The 19,820-nt window shown below is 46.4% G+C and overlaps 7 protein-coding genes across 7 annotated transcripts; 2 read left to right on the top strand and 5 right to left on the bottom strand.

Annotated features, from left to right (window-relative positions):
* Window positions 1-114: 114 nt before the first annotated feature.
* K444DRAFT_667582 (NCS1 nucleoside transporter) lies at window positions 115-2,628 on the top strand. The gene is made up of 10 exons (XM_024887313.1): window positions 115-411; window positions 463-490; window positions 546-635; window positions 674-831; window positions 883-1,087; window positions 1,143-1,325; window positions 1,381-1,663; window positions 1,717-1,818; window positions 1,874-1,938; window positions 1,995-2,628. Exons 1-10 carry the CDS (start codon window positions 275-277, stop codon window positions 2,445-2,447), a joined length of 1,704 nt encoding a protein of 567 aa, XP_024730773.1. The 5' UTR covers window positions 115-274; the 3' UTR covers window positions 2,448-2,628.
* Window positions 2,629-5,037: 2,409 nt separating this feature from the next.
* On the bottom strand, window positions 5,038-6,204 carry K444DRAFT_618351 (uncharacterized protein). Its single transcript, XM_024881299.1, has 2 exons — window positions 5,910-6,204; window positions 5,038-5,852 (listed from the first exon to the last, which is right to left on the bottom strand). The coding sequence occupies exons 1-2, from the start codon at window positions 6,185-6,187 to the stop codon at window positions 5,264-5,266; spliced, it is 867 nt and encodes a 288-aa protein (XP_024730772.1). The 5' UTR covers window positions 6,188-6,204; the 3' UTR covers window positions 5,038-5,263.
* A 994-nt stretch (window positions 6,205-7,198) lies between these two features.
* Window positions 7,199-10,574, bottom strand: K444DRAFT_570339 (kinase-like protein). The gene is made up of 4 exons (XM_024877260.1): window positions 10,215-10,574; window positions 9,136-10,164; window positions 8,283-9,083; window positions 7,199-8,238 (listed from the first exon to the last, which is right to left on the bottom strand). Exons 1-4 carry the CDS (start codon window positions 10,239-10,241, stop codon window positions 7,342-7,344), a joined length of 2,754 nt encoding a protein of 917 aa, XP_024730771.1. The 5' UTR covers window positions 10,242-10,574; the 3' UTR covers window positions 7,199-7,341.
* A 1,589-nt stretch (window positions 10,575-12,163) lies between these two features.
* K444DRAFT_618349 (uncharacterized protein) lies at window positions 12,164-13,142 on the top strand. Its single transcript, XM_024881298.1, has 3 exons — window positions 12,164-12,521; window positions 12,578-12,625; window positions 12,691-13,142. Exons 1-3 carry the CDS (start codon window positions 12,384-12,386, stop codon window positions 12,751-12,753), a joined length of 249 nt encoding a protein of 82 aa, XP_024730770.1. The 5' UTR covers window positions 12,164-12,383; the 3' UTR covers window positions 12,754-13,142.
* On the bottom strand, window positions 13,012-15,492 carry K444DRAFT_618348 (uncharacterized protein). Its single transcript, XM_024881297.1, has 7 exons — window positions 15,164-15,492; window positions 15,058-15,114; window positions 14,943-14,986; window positions 14,524-14,885; window positions 13,814-14,475; window positions 13,646-13,756; window positions 13,012-13,586 (listed from the first exon to the last, which is right to left on the bottom strand). The coding sequence occupies exons 1-7, from the start codon at window positions 15,269-15,271 to the stop codon at window positions 13,395-13,397; spliced, it is 1,536 nt and encodes a 511-aa protein (XP_024730769.1). The 5' UTR covers window positions 15,272-15,492; the 3' UTR covers window positions 13,012-13,394.
* Window positions 15,156-15,862, bottom strand: K444DRAFT_131255 (uncharacterized protein). The gene has a single exon (XM_024870453.1). It carries the CDS (start codon window positions 15,630-15,632, stop codon window positions 15,255-15,257), a length of 378 nt encoding a protein of 125 aa, XP_024730768.1. The 5' UTR covers window positions 15,633-15,862; the 3' UTR covers window positions 15,156-15,254.
* Window positions 15,863-16,027: 165 nt separating this feature from the next.
* Window positions 16,028-18,720, bottom strand: K444DRAFT_570336 (kinase-like protein). The gene is made up of 3 exons (XM_024877259.1): window positions 17,689-18,720; window positions 16,866-17,630; window positions 16,028-16,800 (listed from the first exon to the last, which is right to left on the bottom strand). The coding sequence occupies exons 1-3, from the start codon at window positions 18,448-18,450 to the stop codon at window positions 16,432-16,434; spliced, it is 1,896 nt and encodes a 631-aa protein (XP_024730767.1). The 5' UTR covers window positions 18,451-18,720; the 3' UTR covers window positions 16,028-16,431.
* Window positions 18,721-19,820: the final 1,100 nt, after the last annotated feature.

The raw sequence follows: 19,820 nt of genomic DNA, 5'->3' as shown, positions 1-19,820 counted from the left end.
GGACCAGTCCGCCCGCTTGGCAAAGCCCCACGCCCACTTTGGTGGCCGAAGGCGTTGATACAGCAATATCAAATTGTAATCTTCGTCAAATCTATCGGAGCAACCGACAAGATGTGATGATAGAGATATCTAACCTCAATGATCAGTTGCGATGGGAACGAAAGTACTTCTATAAGACAGGGCTAATATCCATACTCAAGCGGCTTTTTGAAGCATCGATCGACAACGGGCACCAATACTTTGCACTTCCTCAAATATAGACCCCCAAAACAAAATGCACCTTCCAAGGTTTCCTCACTCCAAGAGCGAGTGGAAGGCTGCGCTCAGTACCAATTCTTTGGGCGAGAAGTCTTCCCAATGGATCAATAAAGATCTTGCACCGACACCAAAAGCGGAACGCACATGGTCATGGTAAGCCTTCCTTCTTTTAATTGGTCTATTCGTGAACTGACTTTGCTACAGGATCTCGTTAAGCAGCTATTGGTGGGGTGTATGCGGTCCTCTTTAAGCTGCTCTGTGCAAGGCTAACATGGCGGCTTTTGCAGAATGCATTCAACGCAAGTCAGTGGTCGAATGGAGCCAGTTTGATCTCCGTTGGTCTCAATTGGTGGCAAGCATTGATCTCCTGCATGCTGGTAAGTAACATTCCCCGAGCTTGGCCTATTTCTAATAGATTTCCAAGGCCAACTTGATCTCCTCCTCTGTTGCACTCGCACTGGGCCGACCAGGAGCCAAGTATCACATTGGATATCCTGTTCTGGCTCGAAGCGTGTTTGGAATGTATGGTCAACTATTCTTCGTTTGGGTTCGTGCCGTGGTGGCCATTATCTGGTAATGTTCATTCGCAATCCGGGAGGAAACTTCCGCTAATGATGGAAACAGGTTTGGAGTTCAATCCTATTTCGGCTCACAGCTCCTCGGTGTTTTGTTAAGATGCATCTTCGGCAATTCGTGGTGGCACATGGTGAATCACCTTCCCGAGAGTGCCGGTATCTCTTCTCGAGATCTCCTAGCTTTCTTCTTGTTTTGGATGATCGAGATGCCATTCTTGACCGTCCATCCATCTAAGATTAAGTTTCTCTTTGCTGTGAGTAGACCACGCAAAATCCAAAAGGGCCCAAGCTGACAACCTGCCCTTCTAGGCCGAGTCTATTGTCTGTCCACTTGCCTGCGTCGGGGTCTTTGCTTGGTGTGTTCACTATGGTGGAGGCATTCGAGTTGAGACGCTCGCATCGACTACACCGGTCAGCGCCGGAGGTCTTGGCTGGGCAATGATGAACGGGATTAATAGTTGCCTCGGGGTCACATCTGCTCTCTTAGTTAACGTAAGTGCTTCCAACTTTATCCTTCTATTGTCGTCCCTGCTGACTTTTCCTCAAGCAACCGGACCTAACGAGATATACTCGCCGCCCCAAAGATGCTGGGTGGAGACAAGCATCATCTATCTTTGCTAGCAAGACTCTGATCTTCTTCTTCGGCATTGGGGCTACAGCTGCAACCCAAGGAAAATTTGGCCAAGCTTATTGGAATCAGTGGGACTTGCTCAATGCCATACTCGACCGATTTTGGGGCCCAGGCGCTCGTGCCGGATGTTTCTTCGCCTCTTTCGGCTTCACCCTCTCCATCCTAGGGGTCAACATAGGTTGTAATGCCATTCCGTTTGGTAAGTGTTCCAATTGAGAGTGCCGGTATTGCCCCACTGACACAAACTTTTAGGTGCTGATGTAACTGGCCTGCAGCCAAAAATGTTCACGATTGTTCGTGGTCAATTATTCTGCGGCTTAGTTTCCCTGGCGATAGTTCCATGGAAACTTCTAAGTATGTTTCCATCCATTTCAAAGAGCAGCGTGACGATTTGCTGACTTCTCCAAAGCCAATGGGTCCTCCTTCCTCACTTTCCTTGGAAGTTACAATATTTTTATCTCGCCAATTTGTGGTGTATGTCCAACCTCTTATATCATTCCAAGCTATCTGCTGACATATATATTCATCAGATCGTCATCATTGACTACTTTTTCATCAAACGTGGCAACATTCATACCCCTTCCCTGTTCACTCCAGCTCGCGGCACCTTATACTATTACGCAAAGGGCTGGAATCTCAAGGCGCTGGGCTGTTGGGTCGCTGCCGCGCTTTTCGGGATCCCCGGTCTTGTTGGTGCCTACCATCCTTCTGCCGTTGCGAAAGCTGCAACTCATATGTATCAGATGGGCTGGGTACTCTGTTTCACAGTTGCAGCAGCTTTCTACTTCGGCATTAACGTCCTTCTCCCTGCTCAAGTGGTACCCGATGGGTGTGAATCCGACGCAAAACAATTTGAGAGCTTTGCAGATACGGAAGGGTACCTCGAGGGAGATGCTTTGGTTGAGTTTCGAGGACTGGAGATTCATAACGGACAAGAACCTGTATCGGGTTCTGCTAGCTTCAGCGTGGAAGAGAAGGTTTAATGACCTTTGTGTAACGAAAGACCTCCATTCCGGAATGAATTTCTTTGGCGTTCAAGCGGAAGATATATCATATCATCGATGCAATTACTGTGAATGAAGATGGCGTTATATCAGCCGGAATTTGATCTTATCAATTGTAAATATTCGGACTGAGAAGAATCTTAGATAAAAGAAATACTCGCCTTTTGGGACATCGAATTCCATTTCCATTTCTACTGCTACTCGTTAAGATTCTGCCCCAGCTGCTCCCAGCCCATCAGCGGTCCACTCGGGGCAGCTTATCATAAGACAATATCCGGCATCCTCGAAATGTTCTACACCACCAAAAGCACTAGGTTCTATCTGTTTGACTCCTCTAATCAACCCCCTCACCATCTCGTCATTTACTGCACAATTTAGTGGGTTGAGCCCACTATAAGGCCCTATGACTCCAGGCCATATATCCTAAGCAGATCTCAAGAGGCGCTGTAAGACATTCGCAAGGTAAAGAGGGTGGAAGCATCGGCTTGGACGCCTGTACGTAGATCATATGTAACCCTACGGTTTCCTAGGAGATTCGGGTTGCTAGGGCAAAATAAAGGGTTCTGATTAGCTAGAATTAAAGGATTTAAGCTAATTAAACGTTCGCCCAGTAACTGAACAATAGAGAAAAGTAGAATATACCAAAAATCAGGGATAAATAAGCTACCAAATACTAGTTCTACCTACTTTACCACCTTATATGCCCTTCCTGGGCTTCAATAACCCCTTTAATCCGTTTATGCATTAATCCAATAATCCAATTAATATCGTACTAAGGGATTTTAGCCTATTCTTCCTCTGCAAAGGCTATCAAATTAGCTACGTTCTACCCTTCCATTCTCAAGCGCTTATATATAGCAGTTTTGAGAATTAACCATATATGTTTAATAGGATTGAGGTTAGGAGAGTTAGAAGGCCAGTTAATAAAGGGTATATTGGCTTCTTTAATCCAGGCAGAGGTAATCTTAGTAATATGGATTCTAGTATTATCTTGCTAGCAAAAGACTAGTAGCTAATCTGGATCGCGATCCTTTTCAGGAAGCTCTATACTCTTCCAAAAGTCGTAAAAGACAGGGAGAATATGGTTAATATAAGTATGGCTGTCCATATTACCCTTGGTATTGCCCATTATATAACGATCGAAGTTAATTAGCTCCGTTTTGCCACCGTGGGTAATAGCTACCCAGACCATTATTCCGTCAAGCTTTTTGAATTTGGGCTAAAGGCATTCGTCAAGATATTCTTTACCGGGTTTGCGGGTTATATAGAAGGTTATATCGCCATTTTGTATAGTAGCTTTGTCAGAAAAAATGACCCGTTTCCATTTCTCTCTCTAGTATTAATATTTCAAAGCAAATTCTAATCGTTTGAGCTTTTGAGCAGGGGAAAGATATAGCTTTATACGGGCAATATAGCGGCTATATCCCTCAGAATAAAGGATTTTGCGGATAGTACGTTCAGAGATTATAAGGCTAAGGTACTCAGGAATTTCCTTAAATATTATTTAATGAGTAAAGGCTTTACCGGTAGTAATAAAATTGAGAAGCTGAAATTTGATTAGGTAATTATCGTATCTATTAGACTGACGTGTGTACCGAGGGGTGGAGGGGTGAGCCAAAATATGGTGAACTGTGGACCGGGAGAGGGAAAAGAGCCTTGCTAGCTCGCGAATTGAGCGATTACCATAGTGGTAAAGGGCATGAATTTGGATGCGAGTCTTGCGGCTTATACGATTAGCCCGGTGAAAGCCAGAAGGACCAGTAGAGGGAGGAGCAGGGGCTTGATTGGCTAGATTAGTGGTAGGAAGTCTATTGGGAGGAGGAACTAGGCCAGTTTCATCCTGCCAGATGAGATTTTCCCAAGTACTAGCCTTAGTAGCTTCGGTAGAGGCGGTAGCTTTAGTGAAGGCAGTAGCCTCAGTAGAAAAAGAGGTATTCCACTGGATGTGGTCTTTAGGTTCCATATTAGGCTATACGTATGGAAAAAAGGGAGCTTGACGTAGTGGTGCGAAGGGTGGAAGGCCTAGTACTTCCGTACCAGGAGCATAAGGCTAAGGTTGAGAGGGGGTAGTTAGTTCCCAAGGTAAAGTGCGTAGTATGGTAAAGCCTCTGCAATAGTGAAATAAGATTATTTAATTAGATAGAATAAATGGAAAGTAATAGAAAAGTAAGTGAAATTAATTAATTTAGCCACCAGACGAAAGTGCGAGGTTTGTTTATTATTTATTTATTTACTAGTAAAATTAGTGCTTACGCGTACCCTAAAATGGGGGTTACGTGGATATAGTCTATTTAAAATTATTATAGCTATACGTACAGGCGTCCAATCCGATGCTTCCACCCTCTTTATGAGAAGTTATTTAGGGGTAAATAGCGCTGCTGGCGGAGCAACGATAGTGCTTGGACGCTAAATAGGCAGTTACCATAGGGCTCTTTAGCGAGGTACCCTTTGTAAATACTATACAGGGGAGAAGCCCTAAAAAGGTGGGGGACCCCTGACTCCTGCCTTCTAGCGTGTTTTTTTAAGGGCAATGGCCTAGAATTATAGAGTAATTTAGTGACCGAGTGCGCTAAAAAGAAACAAAAAAGACACCGAAGTGCTGTTAAAGCACAAATTCCCTGTAATCCCGTCACTTTATGCCCGTGGTCTTCGTAGAGAAGAAGGACTCCGATTGTATCACAACATCTTGGTGTATTCAAGAAAGAAAAAGATTTCATTCTAAGAAGAAAATGATCTTCCTCTTTCTTCCCATTTCAGCGATTATCATGCCTTTGAACCGCTTCAGTCTCTGTATCTCAATAACATACCAAGGCTCTAACATCAATGCTCTCTCTTGCTGGAAGGTTCTCTGTCCCCGGGATCTCGATTGACGTATGAGCGCATCTCCAAGCCGCAATATCCTTTTTCGAATCAAAATGCTTAAAGATCAAAACCTCCTCAGGCTGCATATCGCTCAAATAATGCCAACGGTGCTCCTCTTCTTTCCGCCCATGTTTCAACATTGACAGAACCCACTTCATCTCTCGTCCCATCAGTTTCGCAGTCTTATCTCGAGGGAGATCACAGTAGTCGGAATCAGGAACGCTTCGCGAGTCTATAAGAACCAGGGGATCCCTTCGGACGGGTTTGAGAGGTTTCCAGATGCCGAGAACTTGCCACCGAGGCGCGTTTGCAATCAGATTGGCAACTTCAGCTCTTTCCGGACCTCCGCTACTAGGTATGCGACTCAAGACAAACTCTTCGGCGTTTTCGGGTGAAAAGTCGACGTGAGGTCTTGGAGAAGGTGCTTGAACTTTTTTGCCTCCGAATTCTCTCGGCTTCAATGAATTACGCGGGAGCCCGCGTAGCGCGTTGCTGAACACAACCACCTCTTTCGCTCCGGTACTGCCAACCATACATCAGTTCAACTGAGGAAGGAGTTTCCAATTTCGGTCGACTCACGCTCTTTTAATCAGGTCAGATATCTCTTCAAAGTACTCCGTCCTCACAATCTCCTCATTCATCATATCCCATTCCTTCTTTGCAATGGTATGAACCTCAAAACCATTTGTGTCTAACGAATAAATCGACTCTGATCCTCGTATATCTCGCACATGCATAGTTCGATTTTCTTCATCGTGATGGCCGAAGAATATTTCGGCATCGTTCTCGGGGTCCGGGAGAGAACCATCACCAGGGTCTCGCCAGTAGGAAATCACCGCTTCGACGTCTTTCTTCATGGTGGATGCAATGTCGTGCAAACTCTCGAAGTCCTGGCTTGGCACAGCCTACTCTTTATAGCTTAATTGGTGCACGTGAATTCCCTGTCAGATTTTAGCATCAAGGCTAAAGAGGTTGAAATGCCGATCAGTGCTAATAACAGAAACGGCGCAGCCAGGCATTACACCACTCGCAAATGCGGGCTCGTAAGTTTGCGCACCAATGAAGGCAAGCCTCCATTGCGAGATCCTGAGGCAAATGACCTGCGCTTTCCAGCGTCCTCACGGCAAGGTTCAAGCCCCAAGAACATACGCAAGAAGAGCGTACGGACGTACGGCCCATAAAGATAGTAATAGCACTATCGATGGTTTCTTGCGCTTATTAAAAAATCTATTACGTCTCGCTATTTGTATTATTTATAAAGAAAAAAAGGAAGAAGCAGGTAATAATGAACTCGGGAGTGGAAAGCAGTTGTGCAGAAGCTATTTATTAAGTAGATAAACAGGTTTAACTCAGAGCCTCAGCTAAAACATGTTACCGCATTAAACCCCCTGTATGCTCTAACACCGCCCAAATTTTGGAGGGGAGGGTGTTTACAAAGCGTTAATGTGGCTTGATCCTGGGGAATTGTTAGCTGCAATAATGGCTGCGCCGAATTCCCATCGAATGGAATCCAGTTCTTTAAGCGATACAGCCCTTTCCAAAACTCCCTAGCCAGAGGAGGGGTCTCTTCCGGCCCCTCGTCGAAAGTTGAAAGCTCAAGTGACATTGGCGTAGGCTATACGCCACGTCGCGTAAAAGACCGCGAGGAGAGACCTGAGCAGACCCTGAGCACTCCTAACTCGTAGGCGGCGGACGCTGAGCCGGGCCTGAGCAAAAGCAGCATTGGCCACGTGAGCCTGGGGACTAAAAATGGCGAGGATCTCATAGTATAATAGAAGTTCTACATGCGGATTAGAACGATTTTTATATAAAGCAGGTTAGTTCTTTATCTTATAATAGTAAACTAATTCACTCTTAAAACGTGTAATAATAGATCTCATTACTACTCGTAATCGTGGAATCATTTCAGTTCGAGAGAATTGCTATAGTTAGTATGGGCCATGGAGTTATCGTTCGGGACGGTAAATAGTTTTTGATGCCTTACTACCTCGCTACGAGAAGCAGAAAGGAATTAACCGTCTTCGAAAGAGCAGCAGCAGCTGAACCGCCTCCAGCGAGATGTGTGCTTTTCCCTCATCTCAATAGCGCCAGAAGTTTGCAACGCGTTCTTTTGCCGTGTTTCCTCCGAGATATCTTTCTGTTCGCCATGTCTTGCCACCCCATTTACTTGCTTTGCCGGTTCTGTTATATCAATTCCCAGGTCGGTTGTTTCAATTGGGGTTATTCTCGACTCGAACCTCTCTGTGGACTCAACATTGGAACTCTCTGGGACAGCCGAGGTTGAAGATTTCCCATCACGCAAGTTAGGATTGAAATTCGTCTGGTTCTCCTGTTCGCTCTCAGACGCATCTGTTGAAGGCTCAGGTTTGCTGGTCCCCTGACTTGGTGGCTGTAGATTCTGTGAGAAGTGTACCTTCTTGTTCGATGATTGCGGTCTTGAGTTCTGTGACTCAGTGTCGCTCGATATTGAGGCCACACTATTTAATTGCTTGCCCCCAGTCGTTGCTTTGACTTCGTTTATTGGGCCCACTATCTCATTCGAATTCGAATTCCTGCCATTTCCATCTTCTTCAGCATCGGGCGTGTGATAATCATGTTCCAGTGGTCCAGTGTGCTCGGGCAACCCAGCTCTTTTTATCCGCTTGTCCATCTCAGGAGAAAAATCGAGGGCAGAGGCTTTCAGCACTGACAAGTCAGTTGCTGCACGGTGGGGTGGCACATGCAGCCGCTTGGTACAATAATCCAGGTCCTCTGAACACATCCTGTGTAGATCTGCAAATTTGTGCACAATTTCATCACATCCAGCCCTCTTCTTCGGACCCATACGCAGCATCCGCTTCTCGACGAACTCCAGCAAATCTGCCAAAAATTCAGAACATTTTTCATGGTTGCACAGGCTCCTGAATTCCTGAGACCGGTTAGCTTTTTCCCAACCACCATGCACTGACTTACGTCCGCAACAGACTGCTTGGCTATTGCACCAGTTTGTGCCCTGCCACTTCCATCTTTTATGATAACAAAGTTGAAAAATACATCCTCCTTAACTTCAGAGTTGTCCTCTTTTGTTCGGTTTTGGGAGAACCTGTCGACCTCTTCCCATCCAAGCAGATACCAAGTGACGAACTGAAGAACTACACATCCAAAGCTCCAGATATCATAACTCTGTGAAACCATCTTTGCGACGTCATATTCTGGAGCTCGATAAGTTGGCGACACTGGAACTCCACCGGCATCAATGTGTGACCTTGACATTGTTCTGTGGAAACTGGTTAAGCCGAAGTCAGAAATCTTTAGCAACCCCATGAGACAGCTTTGATCTGCTTCCTTGGATTCCCTTAGATACGATCTGAACCAAAGGATATTCTCTGGCTTGAGGTCTCCGTGTCGTCCGTGGAGTTGATACGTAGAGTCATGAGTTGGGTCAGCCAGTGCAGGCTTATCAGCTGTGTGGATCATCTTTAGCCCCTCCGCGATTCCCAAGCACTGTTTGGATAGCCACAGAGCAAGTTGGTAGTCTCTGTTTGGCTCCGTTGGACTGGGATACATCTTCCAAAAGTCTAGCAAGTTTCCGTCCGCCCAAGGAAAGAGGAGGTAATACTGGTCATGCCAATGAAATGTGACCAGAAGCTTAATGAGATGAAGGTGATCTTTTGCAGCGAATCTCTTTAAGTTCGAAACCTCAGCATTGAAGGCATCGTAATTATCATGGCGTAGTCGTTTGACAGCAAAAGGAGGATTCTTATCATGCGTTGCCTGATGGAATGTTAGGCAAATTCAAGCGATTTGCGATTTGTGATTTGCTTACCGAGTCATGACAATAATTGTGGTGAGCAGGATGCATAGTGACTTTCCAGACATCGCCGAAACCGCCGCCCTCGTGCTTTACTTCGTTGTCTTCTGCAAAGGGGAGAATAATCCTTCTCTCCAAGTTATAATGCAATACTTTGGGATCCTCTTTAGTGCTCAAATGAAAATAAGGGGCCAGGAGGTGCCATTGGTTGTGCTCGAACGATTCCAGCTCGTGTACTTCCCATTTATTGAAAAGCTGGATAGCTTCGGGTTTCCTGTTCTTCCCTTTCCTATCCAATTGACGCGATCCTGGAATTGTCCCATTTGAGAGTATGAAGGGCAGGTCGCTATCATAAAGATCCTCCTCGATGAAGTCCACTATCTTCTCCACTTTCTTAATCAAAGCGAGGATTGCCAAGATCTTCCTCCTTGTTGTCTTCGTGCTGGATGAAGGGGAGGATACTTTCCAGATCTTGTCAGTTAACTGGTCCAGCTTCGTAGGCGGGATTATGCCAAGCTTTTCAAGCTCTCGCCGAACCCGATTACTAGTCACAATGTTGTTGAGTGCATCGAGCGGTAGGAATTCCTTTCGCTCCTTTTCCGCAGAGACTTCAAAGGACGCCCGTATGGCCAATCCTAAATCTTGCTCTTCCGTAGATTGGTCAAAATGCACCTGACTAGGAGTCGTCTCTGGACTTGTAGTGTCGTCATCTATAGTGATTTCAGATTCCCCAGGTTTGGGGCGGTCTAGTGCATTCTGGAAAGCAGCACCAGAATGTGCAACTATTTCATCCTGTTGGGCAAGTTTTCGATGTTCCTCAAGATGCTTAGTATCTCCATAGTCATTGACAATGCTGCCGTGTGATGCTAGGGAAGGTGGCTTGGGGGTCTCGAGATGGTCTGTTACGAGCAAGAAAGAACCCTGATCTGGCCCCCAACTAGTTGGACCAGATACTTTGCTAGGCCTTGGTTGTGTCTCGATTTCTGACCAGTCCTCAAGTGCCTCCCGGAGGTCGGATTGGTTGTTGGGCTGAGCGGTGAAGTCCTGCCAGTCTCGTGTCAGGGCGAATAAGATGAGACGCCTGGGTAGCATACCTTCTTTTGGCCAGGTTCTGGAGCCATTTATCAACCAAAATCCATCAGGGTCAAATTTTCGATGTGATGGGTCGCAGGACAGCGCGGCGGACTGATGCAATTGTTAAAGGATCGCCAGCTTTTAACACCCGTGGTGAAAGCTGCTGCCCTCGTCGTCCAGAGCCTTGCAGCTCAAGGCTCTGCGTGCCATGTGCTCACCCCAGCAAGAGCCCCCAAAAGAGCCATGGCGCATGCTGAGAAGTAAGACATCGCTCGTGAAGCCAATGGCTGATTAGAATAGGCCAACGCGGCAAGACACAAAAGCCACGAAAAGGAGCCTGGTCGAATTCCCCCTCGTTCTCAACATTGGTCGGTAAATGGGGCGAGAGCATCTTTGCACCCGTTCCTACTGTGGGTGGTGGGATGGGAATGGGAGCGGTAGTGTGGCGGAGTCTGGAAATGGTGTGCAGGTCGTTCAGCTAGGGGCGGGACATGGCGCCATTGACGGTTCGTGTGGGTCTTCTGACGGCACAAGTCCATCGCTCCTGTCCAGTTAGGCCGGAAGATCATAGTTTGGCTTTTGAGGCTGCCGCTCGTTGCTTGAAAGAGGATCTACGTGCCCACAACCGGGAGCGGGTGATCGCATTGTTCGGGGACTCGCAGCAGTTTGCCCTGCCTGCGACCGGTGCTGAAGAACCCCCTATCCCAAATCAAGACCTAAAAAACAGAGATACTTGCAAGCTCAACAATACCAGCAATCACCCTCCAGCGGTTGGGACACTGAGCAGGTGTGGGGCTATGTACGCGTAATACAGGATAAAATTGTGAAAAGTGTTAAAAGGGGGTCTATTTCGGCCCCGATGCCAACTCCTATAAGAGAGGAATTTATTTGCATTTTAGCTACTTGTTTACCTTTGTTTCCAAAGGCTACACTCAATCAATGTCTACATCGAGGATTTGAACGACCTACGAAGGCGGACGGCATTAAAAATCGTCCATCCGGAAACGCGAGGAATACCAAAATCGCTATATTTAGAAAATTACACCAAATCTCGACGCAATGTCCAAAATTCTTTAAAAATGACTTTGTGAGATAGAAAAGAAGTAGATCTAACTTTTGTAGGATTTTCTCGGCAATTAAGTATAATGTGGAATTACGAGGATTTCTGTATTTGCGAGGATTCATATTGCGCCCGCCCTCGCTTAGCGAATTGGACGAATTTTAATGCCGCCCCCCTTCGTATACGAGATGCTTACATCGTAAATAGCATTCCAGTCAGCCAGCTGAGAGCCTCACCAATCAATGTATGCGCTGATGGAGGCAGCTGGGTGCGGTGTTCCCATGATGTCTCATGCTAGGCGCTCCGTTTTTCCAGCCTCGCCACATACCATCGAAAAAAAGAGATTGCGAATTTGATTCAGTTTATCCCGTCCATACTTCCTTCCTCTCTTCAGAACGTCTCGGGGGTCACGGTTGGCGAAACGCCGAGCTTGCGGCCATTCCGACGTGCTCACATTCAGTCTGGGAGAGTTTCACTGCCATGGCTACGGGCTTATCATTTCGGCCCCCGGCATACACCGAAGGGTGCAGTGAGACGGTTTGTGGAACCGGAGGGCTTGGTCGTGGCAAAATAGCGACGAAAATTGCCTCAAAAGTCAAGAGAATATACGTTTAGGAGATGCCACGTTTTTGCCTCCATCTAAGGCCCAATGTATAAAGTACAGCAGAGTTGGGGAGAATGGTTTCTGCACGCGCGCAGGAATCATCGTGGCCTCACAGAAACCCCTCATGGTTCGCTTAGGGGTTGATGAGAATGCAAAACTTGCACACAACAGCCAGTGACTCAGGCAAATTAGAAAACTTGGCCGGGATTGGTGTGCTACCAGTTTTAGACTGCCACTTAGGGCGCGTCGGTAGGCAGACCGCTACATGTTTGCCGCAGAGCCTGCCCGCCTCATCACGGCACACACGCCTCACACCAAAGCCTTTTCCCCTTAAGACATTATATCCCTTGATCGTCTGCCTTCCGGGGTCATGGGTTCACATTCAATCAGTTTATCAATAAACAAGAGAAGAAGATCTTTGCAAAACATTCCCTCGACTATCTAGCCTCATATTCTTCATATTCCCAATAGTAGCGTCGCGGAACTCCAACACGTCCAAACCTCAGAATCGAATCAAACCATTCCATGCCCACCGAGCCTGAAATTGTTGTCGAGGAAAGTGATATGGTCGTGAAGCGGGAATTACACACAAAATGTGTTACTGCCGGAAGACTATCCCAGGAATTGAAAGAGCTCCTCGGCGATGCTCAGTTCAAAGTCGAAGTAAGCGTAGCTTGATCGTCGAGACGGAAGAGAAACACAACTAACTGCTTTTCAAGATGCGCCATAACGTCTTTAACATCGAGTCTTCTAAAGATTTTGATATAGTACGCCCTCCTCTTACGTCATCGACAAGCCTACGGAAAATTACAGTTTGTTAACTGGACAACAGGGAATATTGTTAAAAAACTGCCAAAATAGGATGGGACTTCGTCGAAGAAAATCTCCATGCTGAGGCTTCGAACACTCGGCGACACCAACTCAGTCAGGCAACTGAGCGCTCCTGCCGTTAAAGTGAGCGAATGATCCTTATGTGGGTTTACTAGGTTTAAATATGCGGGGTTTACGGTTAGCATACAAGGTGCATATCGAGCGCAATGGGATGGACTCGAGCTTATGACCCATGGGAATGATTTATGAGAAACATTTCAGGTTGATATTCTAGGAGGCGACATTGTTTCGGTTTTTCTTACTTACTTCATTAAAATTTTCTGCTTTGGATGCGAACTGGCATTTGGGAAAGGAGAGTTAAGGGGGGCAACTCCACCTATTATACGTATAGCTCTCCCAAGAAAAACTACCTAGCGACAGATGAAAAAATCAATCTTGATAAGTGCGTTGGCTCAAAAATATTTACATTCTTCCAAGGGAAAGCTATATTGAAATGTGCTTCGATATTCTTCCCGTCCTTAGATCTTTCTGGAGGTTGGAAGTGTACCTAGATCTTGCACCACATTCTGCAGTACAGCCTGACTTTTTTGATCAAAAGAACAACGTATCCAAGATTACTGATAAATTGCAAATTCATAAACTCAGAATGTACATATCCCTCGCCTCCAGCAGAGCCGTTCTCAGCAATGCAAGTGTCTATCCTTTTCATACAAGCGGTATTTCTTCTTCAGATGTCGGTTTTCGAAGTCTGGAGGGACGGTATGTAATGAAATACCACCAGCAGCCAAGAGTAAGGAGAGTAAAAAACACAGTTATAACTATATATATCCAGAAATAAGACGACACCACTTTGCCCGGTGCACCGAACCAGTTAAAGAAAGTCATTGAGAAGACGGTCTATCAGGAAATGAAAATCAGTATTCCATCTTTAAGAAATTGAGAAGAGAGTTACTAACCGCGAAGAAAGTTCCAGGTAAGAACACCATTGTAACGATAGCAATAGATCTCATATGTCGGGAGTCTCGACCTGTAGACAAAGCAATCTCAACATTTGTTTCACCAAGAGCCTGAGAAATAAGATTAGTTCGATTTCCCTACAAGGTTCATTGTTAAGGAAGTCAAACCCATTGTGTAGCCATTGCCATTCCTTCAACTCTCATCGTACAATCTCGGATCTTGTCATCGTACTCGTTAATGATGCCTTGAATGCGGCCGCTAATCTTATCCCCAACCCGACGCAGCATTTCGTTGGAAGCTTCTGGCTCCTGCTGGACCATGAAAGGTCGCTCTGTGTCCTGTTCTGTGTCCTGAACACGCTTTTCTCTTTTCTCGTGGATTCTACGTTTGAATATCGTCTCCTTGAGTTCATCCGCGTGCTGAGGGATCTTAACCAATTGGGTGTTCCAGCTTACCAGTCCATTTCTGAGGTATGTCGTGTCTAGCCACGCAGATCGCTTTGCTTGGTTTCGTTTCTTTGTTTCTGAGTCCGGCATTCCTTCTATATCTGAAGACTGGAAGTCCAACTCAAATATCCTCGTCTCTATTTCATCAATTGTGGTTTCAACTATAGGTACGTGTCGACTTCTTTCAAGCTCTGCAAAAATTCCTGGCATTAACAGTGGATGAGAGGCCTCGGCTGTTGCAAATGATAAGCGCCTCAAGATCTCTTCCTCAACTGACAATGGACATCCAAATAGTATAGCAAAGGTCAAACCACTTTGCGGGAAGTAAGTAGCTGTCAATGCTAAGTCCATGTCCCACGCATTACTTGTACGGCAGTTATAAACTATTCAGCAAGTTAGTCTGCTCCTCAGTATCGTTTGGAATACCCCACCATATGCTGGATAAACGTGCCCCTTTTTGTCTTCCATCTGGATCTCTGCACTGAAGAAAACAGGAATATCAGCGCGACTTACGACTCGAGCTATCGAGCTATGAGTGTAGAAGTTGCTCGTGATGAGTTGGAATGTGTCTTTTGAGAATGGCAACGTCCTAACGCTGCGTTGACCACTCAGATTGGAAATCCCCAAGCTTGGATCTGCGGTTTGCAGTTCCTTACTTAATGATGAAATGGTCATCATCGTTCTTTGTGTTTTAATCCTGCCAGGCATCTCTTCGTTGACGCACTTTAACCAGTCACTATACTGAACTTTCTTCACGCTTGGAAAGGTCCGTTCTCCGGTGCGTTTTGCTAATCTTTGAGCATGTTATTAGTCTTGCTATATCCCCATCGGAGGAACAGAGTCTGCCTACATCAGTACCAGGCCCGATTCTGAACAATTGATTTGCGGACATTCCTGTATCAAAATTATCAGCGAGTGGACACTCCCCAAGTCCATCAGCCAAACACGAAACAAACGTCACGTACATTTTGAATCCAATCTTCCCATTCATCTTTCCCTTCCAAGGACCAAATTATAGGTTGCTGTGAGGTCATAAGCGTACGCCTTGATGGACAACTCTTGAGAGCCCACCTTCTCCCCAGCCAGCATCCGCACGACCGTCGTGGATTTCTCTTCATACTTGAACACATTATCGAGGTCTCTGTCGCTCAATCCTGAATTATCACGAGCCCAATCCATCACATCGCACGTGAGAGGGCCACTTTGCTACGAACGCCGTCGAGATTCGTGATGTAACGCTTCGGTGTCGCAAGGCCGCGCCTCTTAAACGAAATCGGATGAGGCTGATGGCGACCTGGCAAGTTCGCCGAGTAACTGCGCCCTGAATAGTGAGGACTGGACGATGCAGTGCTATAAAACTACCGACAGTTCGTTCGTTCGAACAATGTGCACCGAAGCTGTCATTCCTCGAGAGAGATTTTCCGAGGCAACTTTCCGACTGCACAGCCCCAACCAACGCAGCCAGCCAGATTAATGGCGGCCCATGCTTGTAAGACAGGCGAGATTTTCGCCCAAAGGTGGCGACCACTGGACAACCCATTTCCTCCCCAAAAACTCCTACCACCCCACTTCATCTGGCTAAATCGGCATCAGAACAATTCATCTAGAGCTTCAACGAAGAACATTATCTACTTTGTTCTTCGTAAACTGTCCTCCATCAGACCCTGCGAGATGCCGATCGTCGTCATCCGGGCCACATATATGGAGCAGAATGCTCTGGAAATTTTCCTCACGGGGCTTTTTGGGCCGGGACAATCTCAGGTCACTGTAAGAAGGCCAACTCAAAGTGACTGCGGCGGTGACCACTAACGAAGTTTGATAGTGGAAGCGTGGCAGGTATCAATGCCAGATACCTCGATCTTTAACGGAGGTATGTTGTGGATACCTGTCTTCCTTGCTCTCATCGTGGCGATTTTATCCGTTGCTGACTGATGCGCTGGTGAAGGAGGAAAGCCAGAAGCTCCATGAGGCAATTGAACACTACGAGTAATGATAAGGAATGTCGTCTTCGCGATTTTCACGTAGTTGTCGATGCAGATGATGGGACATCATTGATGCTTGGCAAGAGAGTCAAGGGGAGCCCAGGCATTTGGGAAATGTACCAAGAATGTTCCCGCAAGGACACCAACCAGAAAGCACTAAGAGAAGGAATTCATTTACTACAAAAGGACTGCCCCATCATTGCCACTAGATACAAACCCAGAAAGGGAATTCGCTGAACGTCCACTACCTACCAAATTACTTTGCAGTGTGAGAAAGGATGTCTTTTTTGGAACACCATGACAACCCGAAACTTCCCACAGTTCGCTCAAAATCAAGCGACATAGCTCATAATTCAGTCAACCTTGAAACTTGTCCAGCCTATCGAACTGGTCTGGTCGTATCGACTTCCGAGTCGCTGACCCCTGGTACGTTTGAATATTCGGCTTTTTATCTCTGATTTCAGTTTCGGCAGCCTCGCTGGGAATGATATCGACACCAGTCCCATATCTCAAGAGTCTTCGTTGAGGAGCACCTTTCGTACAGTATTCCAAATCGCTGTCATTCATGCACTTCGATAGCAAGTCTCCAAACTTTTTCTTTAGCGGCCCAGACTCGGACCTCTTTCGCTCCTGAGATAGGACAACAAGCATCTCGGCTTCGATAATATCAAGAGCATCATGAATAAATTGTGAGCATCTCTTGTCGTTATGCATATCGTGAATCCACTTCCAACTTGTCAGTGACTGGCAGAGGCAATCGCAAAACGGAGGGAAGACTCAGGTGAACTTACCTGCGATACTTCATCCTTCACTTGAGCAACAAGAACGTCAGGCTGCTCAGGGTGTTTTTTTAGAACAAAGAAAATATTGTTTCTTGAGCCTGTGATGCTATACACAGTCGTTCGCTTCTCCTCGAACTGGTCCCTGAGGTCCGACCCTCCGAGAAGCCATGTCAGCAGTTCCAGGAATAGACAACCGAGGGTCCATATATCATAGGCTCGAGAGATTTTACCACCCTTAACATCGCATTCCGGCGGACTGTAGCCAGGAACTCTAGGGACGTTGTACCTCGCAAGGCCCGACCGACTGGTTTCACGATTCAAAGCGGACAACCCCATATCAGATATGACCAGAATTCCTCTTGGATCGCTACAGGTGTCGAACCAAAGGATGTTGTCTGGCTTGATATCGCCATGCCTTCCATACTTCTTCTCAACCAAACCATGCAGGCTCACAGATTGTGGCTCATGGATAGCATCTATTCCAGCCATGATCCCCGAGCACTGCTTAGCAACCCATCGAACTGAGGTAGTGTCCATCTTAGGGTTTCGCTCTTTGCGTTCCCAATATGCGTCAAGGTCAAATTCCGCATATGGAAATAGGAAGTAGAAGCGATTTTGATACTTCAAGGTTGCCAACAACGTGACAAGGTGATTATTGACCAACCCGCTGAACCGTTGCAATTGTTCGGATTCTTTTCGGAACTTTGCTTCGTCGTTGTAGTCCTTATCATGAAGCTTCTTCAAGGCAAAACGACTGTCGTTCAGGCGAATAACCTGCCAGGTTTGTATGAGCTCTATCAGACTGTCTCTGTAGTAAGGTGGATCAACTTACATCCTTGAGGACTTCGCTAAATCCATGACTTGAAGAGTCAATTCTGATACAGGACACATCTGCGAACCCCCCTTCGTGCACCGAAGACCACGATGAGCGCCCCGGCTCTGGGGATATGAGTGAGCGTAAATTCCCCTTTCGCCACGGCAAGATCGCACTGTCATCCAAATCGTAATGCCTTGCTTTGTTGCTTGGGTCGAGGTCGAAGTAGGGTACGAGAGTCTCCCACTGAGTTTGCTCAAACCACGCCCTTTCGTGGGGATGCCATTCCTCAAAGACTTTGAGAGGTTGATGGGGATCCTTCTTGGAGCAAAGAATATGTTCTCCTTTTCGTGAGCCCTGATGCCGGCAAACAGGGAGCTTTTCATCAGAAACTTCTTCTCTTATAAAGTTGCCAATTTGGTCGCCTTTTTTGGTCAAGACCAACAGTGCGAAGATTCGGAGATATGTTTTGGCTTCAAGAGGCTCCGAATCCACTTCGTCGTCCGGTCGGATATGTTCCACGCAGCTCTCAGCATTCTCCAGCTGAGTGTACTTCCTCAGCTCAGTCTGAATCCGGTTTCGAGATAGAATATAGAGCAGCCGTTCCCACGACCAGAATCCTGGTTTAGGATCTTCGATCTTCCATTCTCTTAGCAGCTGGTCCAATGGTGTGCTGTCGTTCTCAGCAATCCTGGGGAAATCATCGCCTGCAGGTGGCAATGAGAAAGTGGTGGAACCTCGGTACTTCAATCCGTCGATGAAGATATCTGGTCCAGCCATACTTGTGTGAAGTGAGATAGAAAAACGAAGAGGTATTTTGGGAGAGCTAAAGGCATCCAGTGCGAGGTGCGGTCAATATAAGCAAGTAAACAACGCAGTTTCTCAGCTTCAATTTCTGTGCCGTGTTGCGATGCATCTACTAATACCTGCAGATGCATGATTGCATGGAGGACTGAGACTCTAGATGTGGGCGGGATGGTGCACTATCTTGTTGTAACACAAGGAGAACGTGGGGATCTACCTTTCGAAATAAAACTGTCGAAATACACCAGACGATTGCCATACTAGATGGAAGCGCTGTCAGTACTTTTTCATCTTCCTTTTTCTGCGTAATTGCATTTCTAAATCCAACAACTCTTCTCTGAATTCTTCCTAAGTCAATACGTTGGTATTTTTGATTCAAAAGATTTAGAATTTGAACATAACGAGGATCGAGGTCTTTAACGATACGAAGGCGCGTCCGTTTCGCTAAGCGAGAGTTCTGAAAATCATTCCCTCACCTTTAAAAAATCGTAATAAAACCCCCTAAAAGTTTAGAACCACGAAACCGTGACAAAAGATACTTTGACTTCTTCTCTACTACATAAAGCTTAATTTAAAGCATTCAGACTTAGTAGTGCTACGATGCGCAATTTTCAAAAACTAGATATTTTGCTGTTATTTGCCTTAGGCGAAAACGGACGGATTTCGGTTCGGCGCGCCTTCGCATGCACCGATAGGAAGGGTGACAGCTTGCAGAATGTAGTGCATCGATTTGTGTGATTGGGACAACACCATGTCTGCTGCAGTGCTGCATGACGCCAGGTAATCAAAGGTTGCAGACCGGTTGTGATTTCCCCAACGCCACAGCAAGGCCCAGATCGTACTCGGCGACGGAGCCTCAATTCTAAAGTCGGGCCGGAGAAGGCATGACATCAGAGTGTTCCTATTACCAGCATCCCTACTTCGACGTACCGCTTTGTTTAGTAAATCAAGAGAAGATGCAACTCAGGATCCTCTCACCAAGTCACTTACTTGACTTTAGTGGCATTGAGAAATTGGCTATCTCTCAACCAGACGAAGATAACTGTCTTCCTTTCCTAACATTCTTGAATTCGACGGATTCTGTTTTGTTGTGAGATGGGGGGGAAGAGCAGCCACAATGCAGATCACTGTATGAAACCGGATGGAATCCCGGACTCAAAACGCCACGAAACATAGCAACATGTCAAGCGGGGAAATGACATGCCAGCAACGGGGAAAAAGTAAAAAACGGGCCCCTTCACCCCCCCTTCCCCCCCTGATGTCGATTAGGGGTGTCGATGCAGAATCTTTTTTGGGGCTTAGCGCTCGGCATTTCCCGAGTCCATTACTAAGGAACCAATTTAGCC

Source organism: Hyaloscypha bicolor (genome assembly GCF_002865645.1).
Source record: "Hyaloscypha bicolor E unplaced genomic scaffold K444scaffold_136, whole genome shotgun sequence".
NCBI lineage: Eukaryota > Fungi > Ascomycota > Leotiomycetes > Helotiales > Hyaloscyphaceae > Hyaloscypha > Hyaloscypha bicolor.
This window is presented reverse-complemented; position numbering and strand designations above follow the sequence as displayed.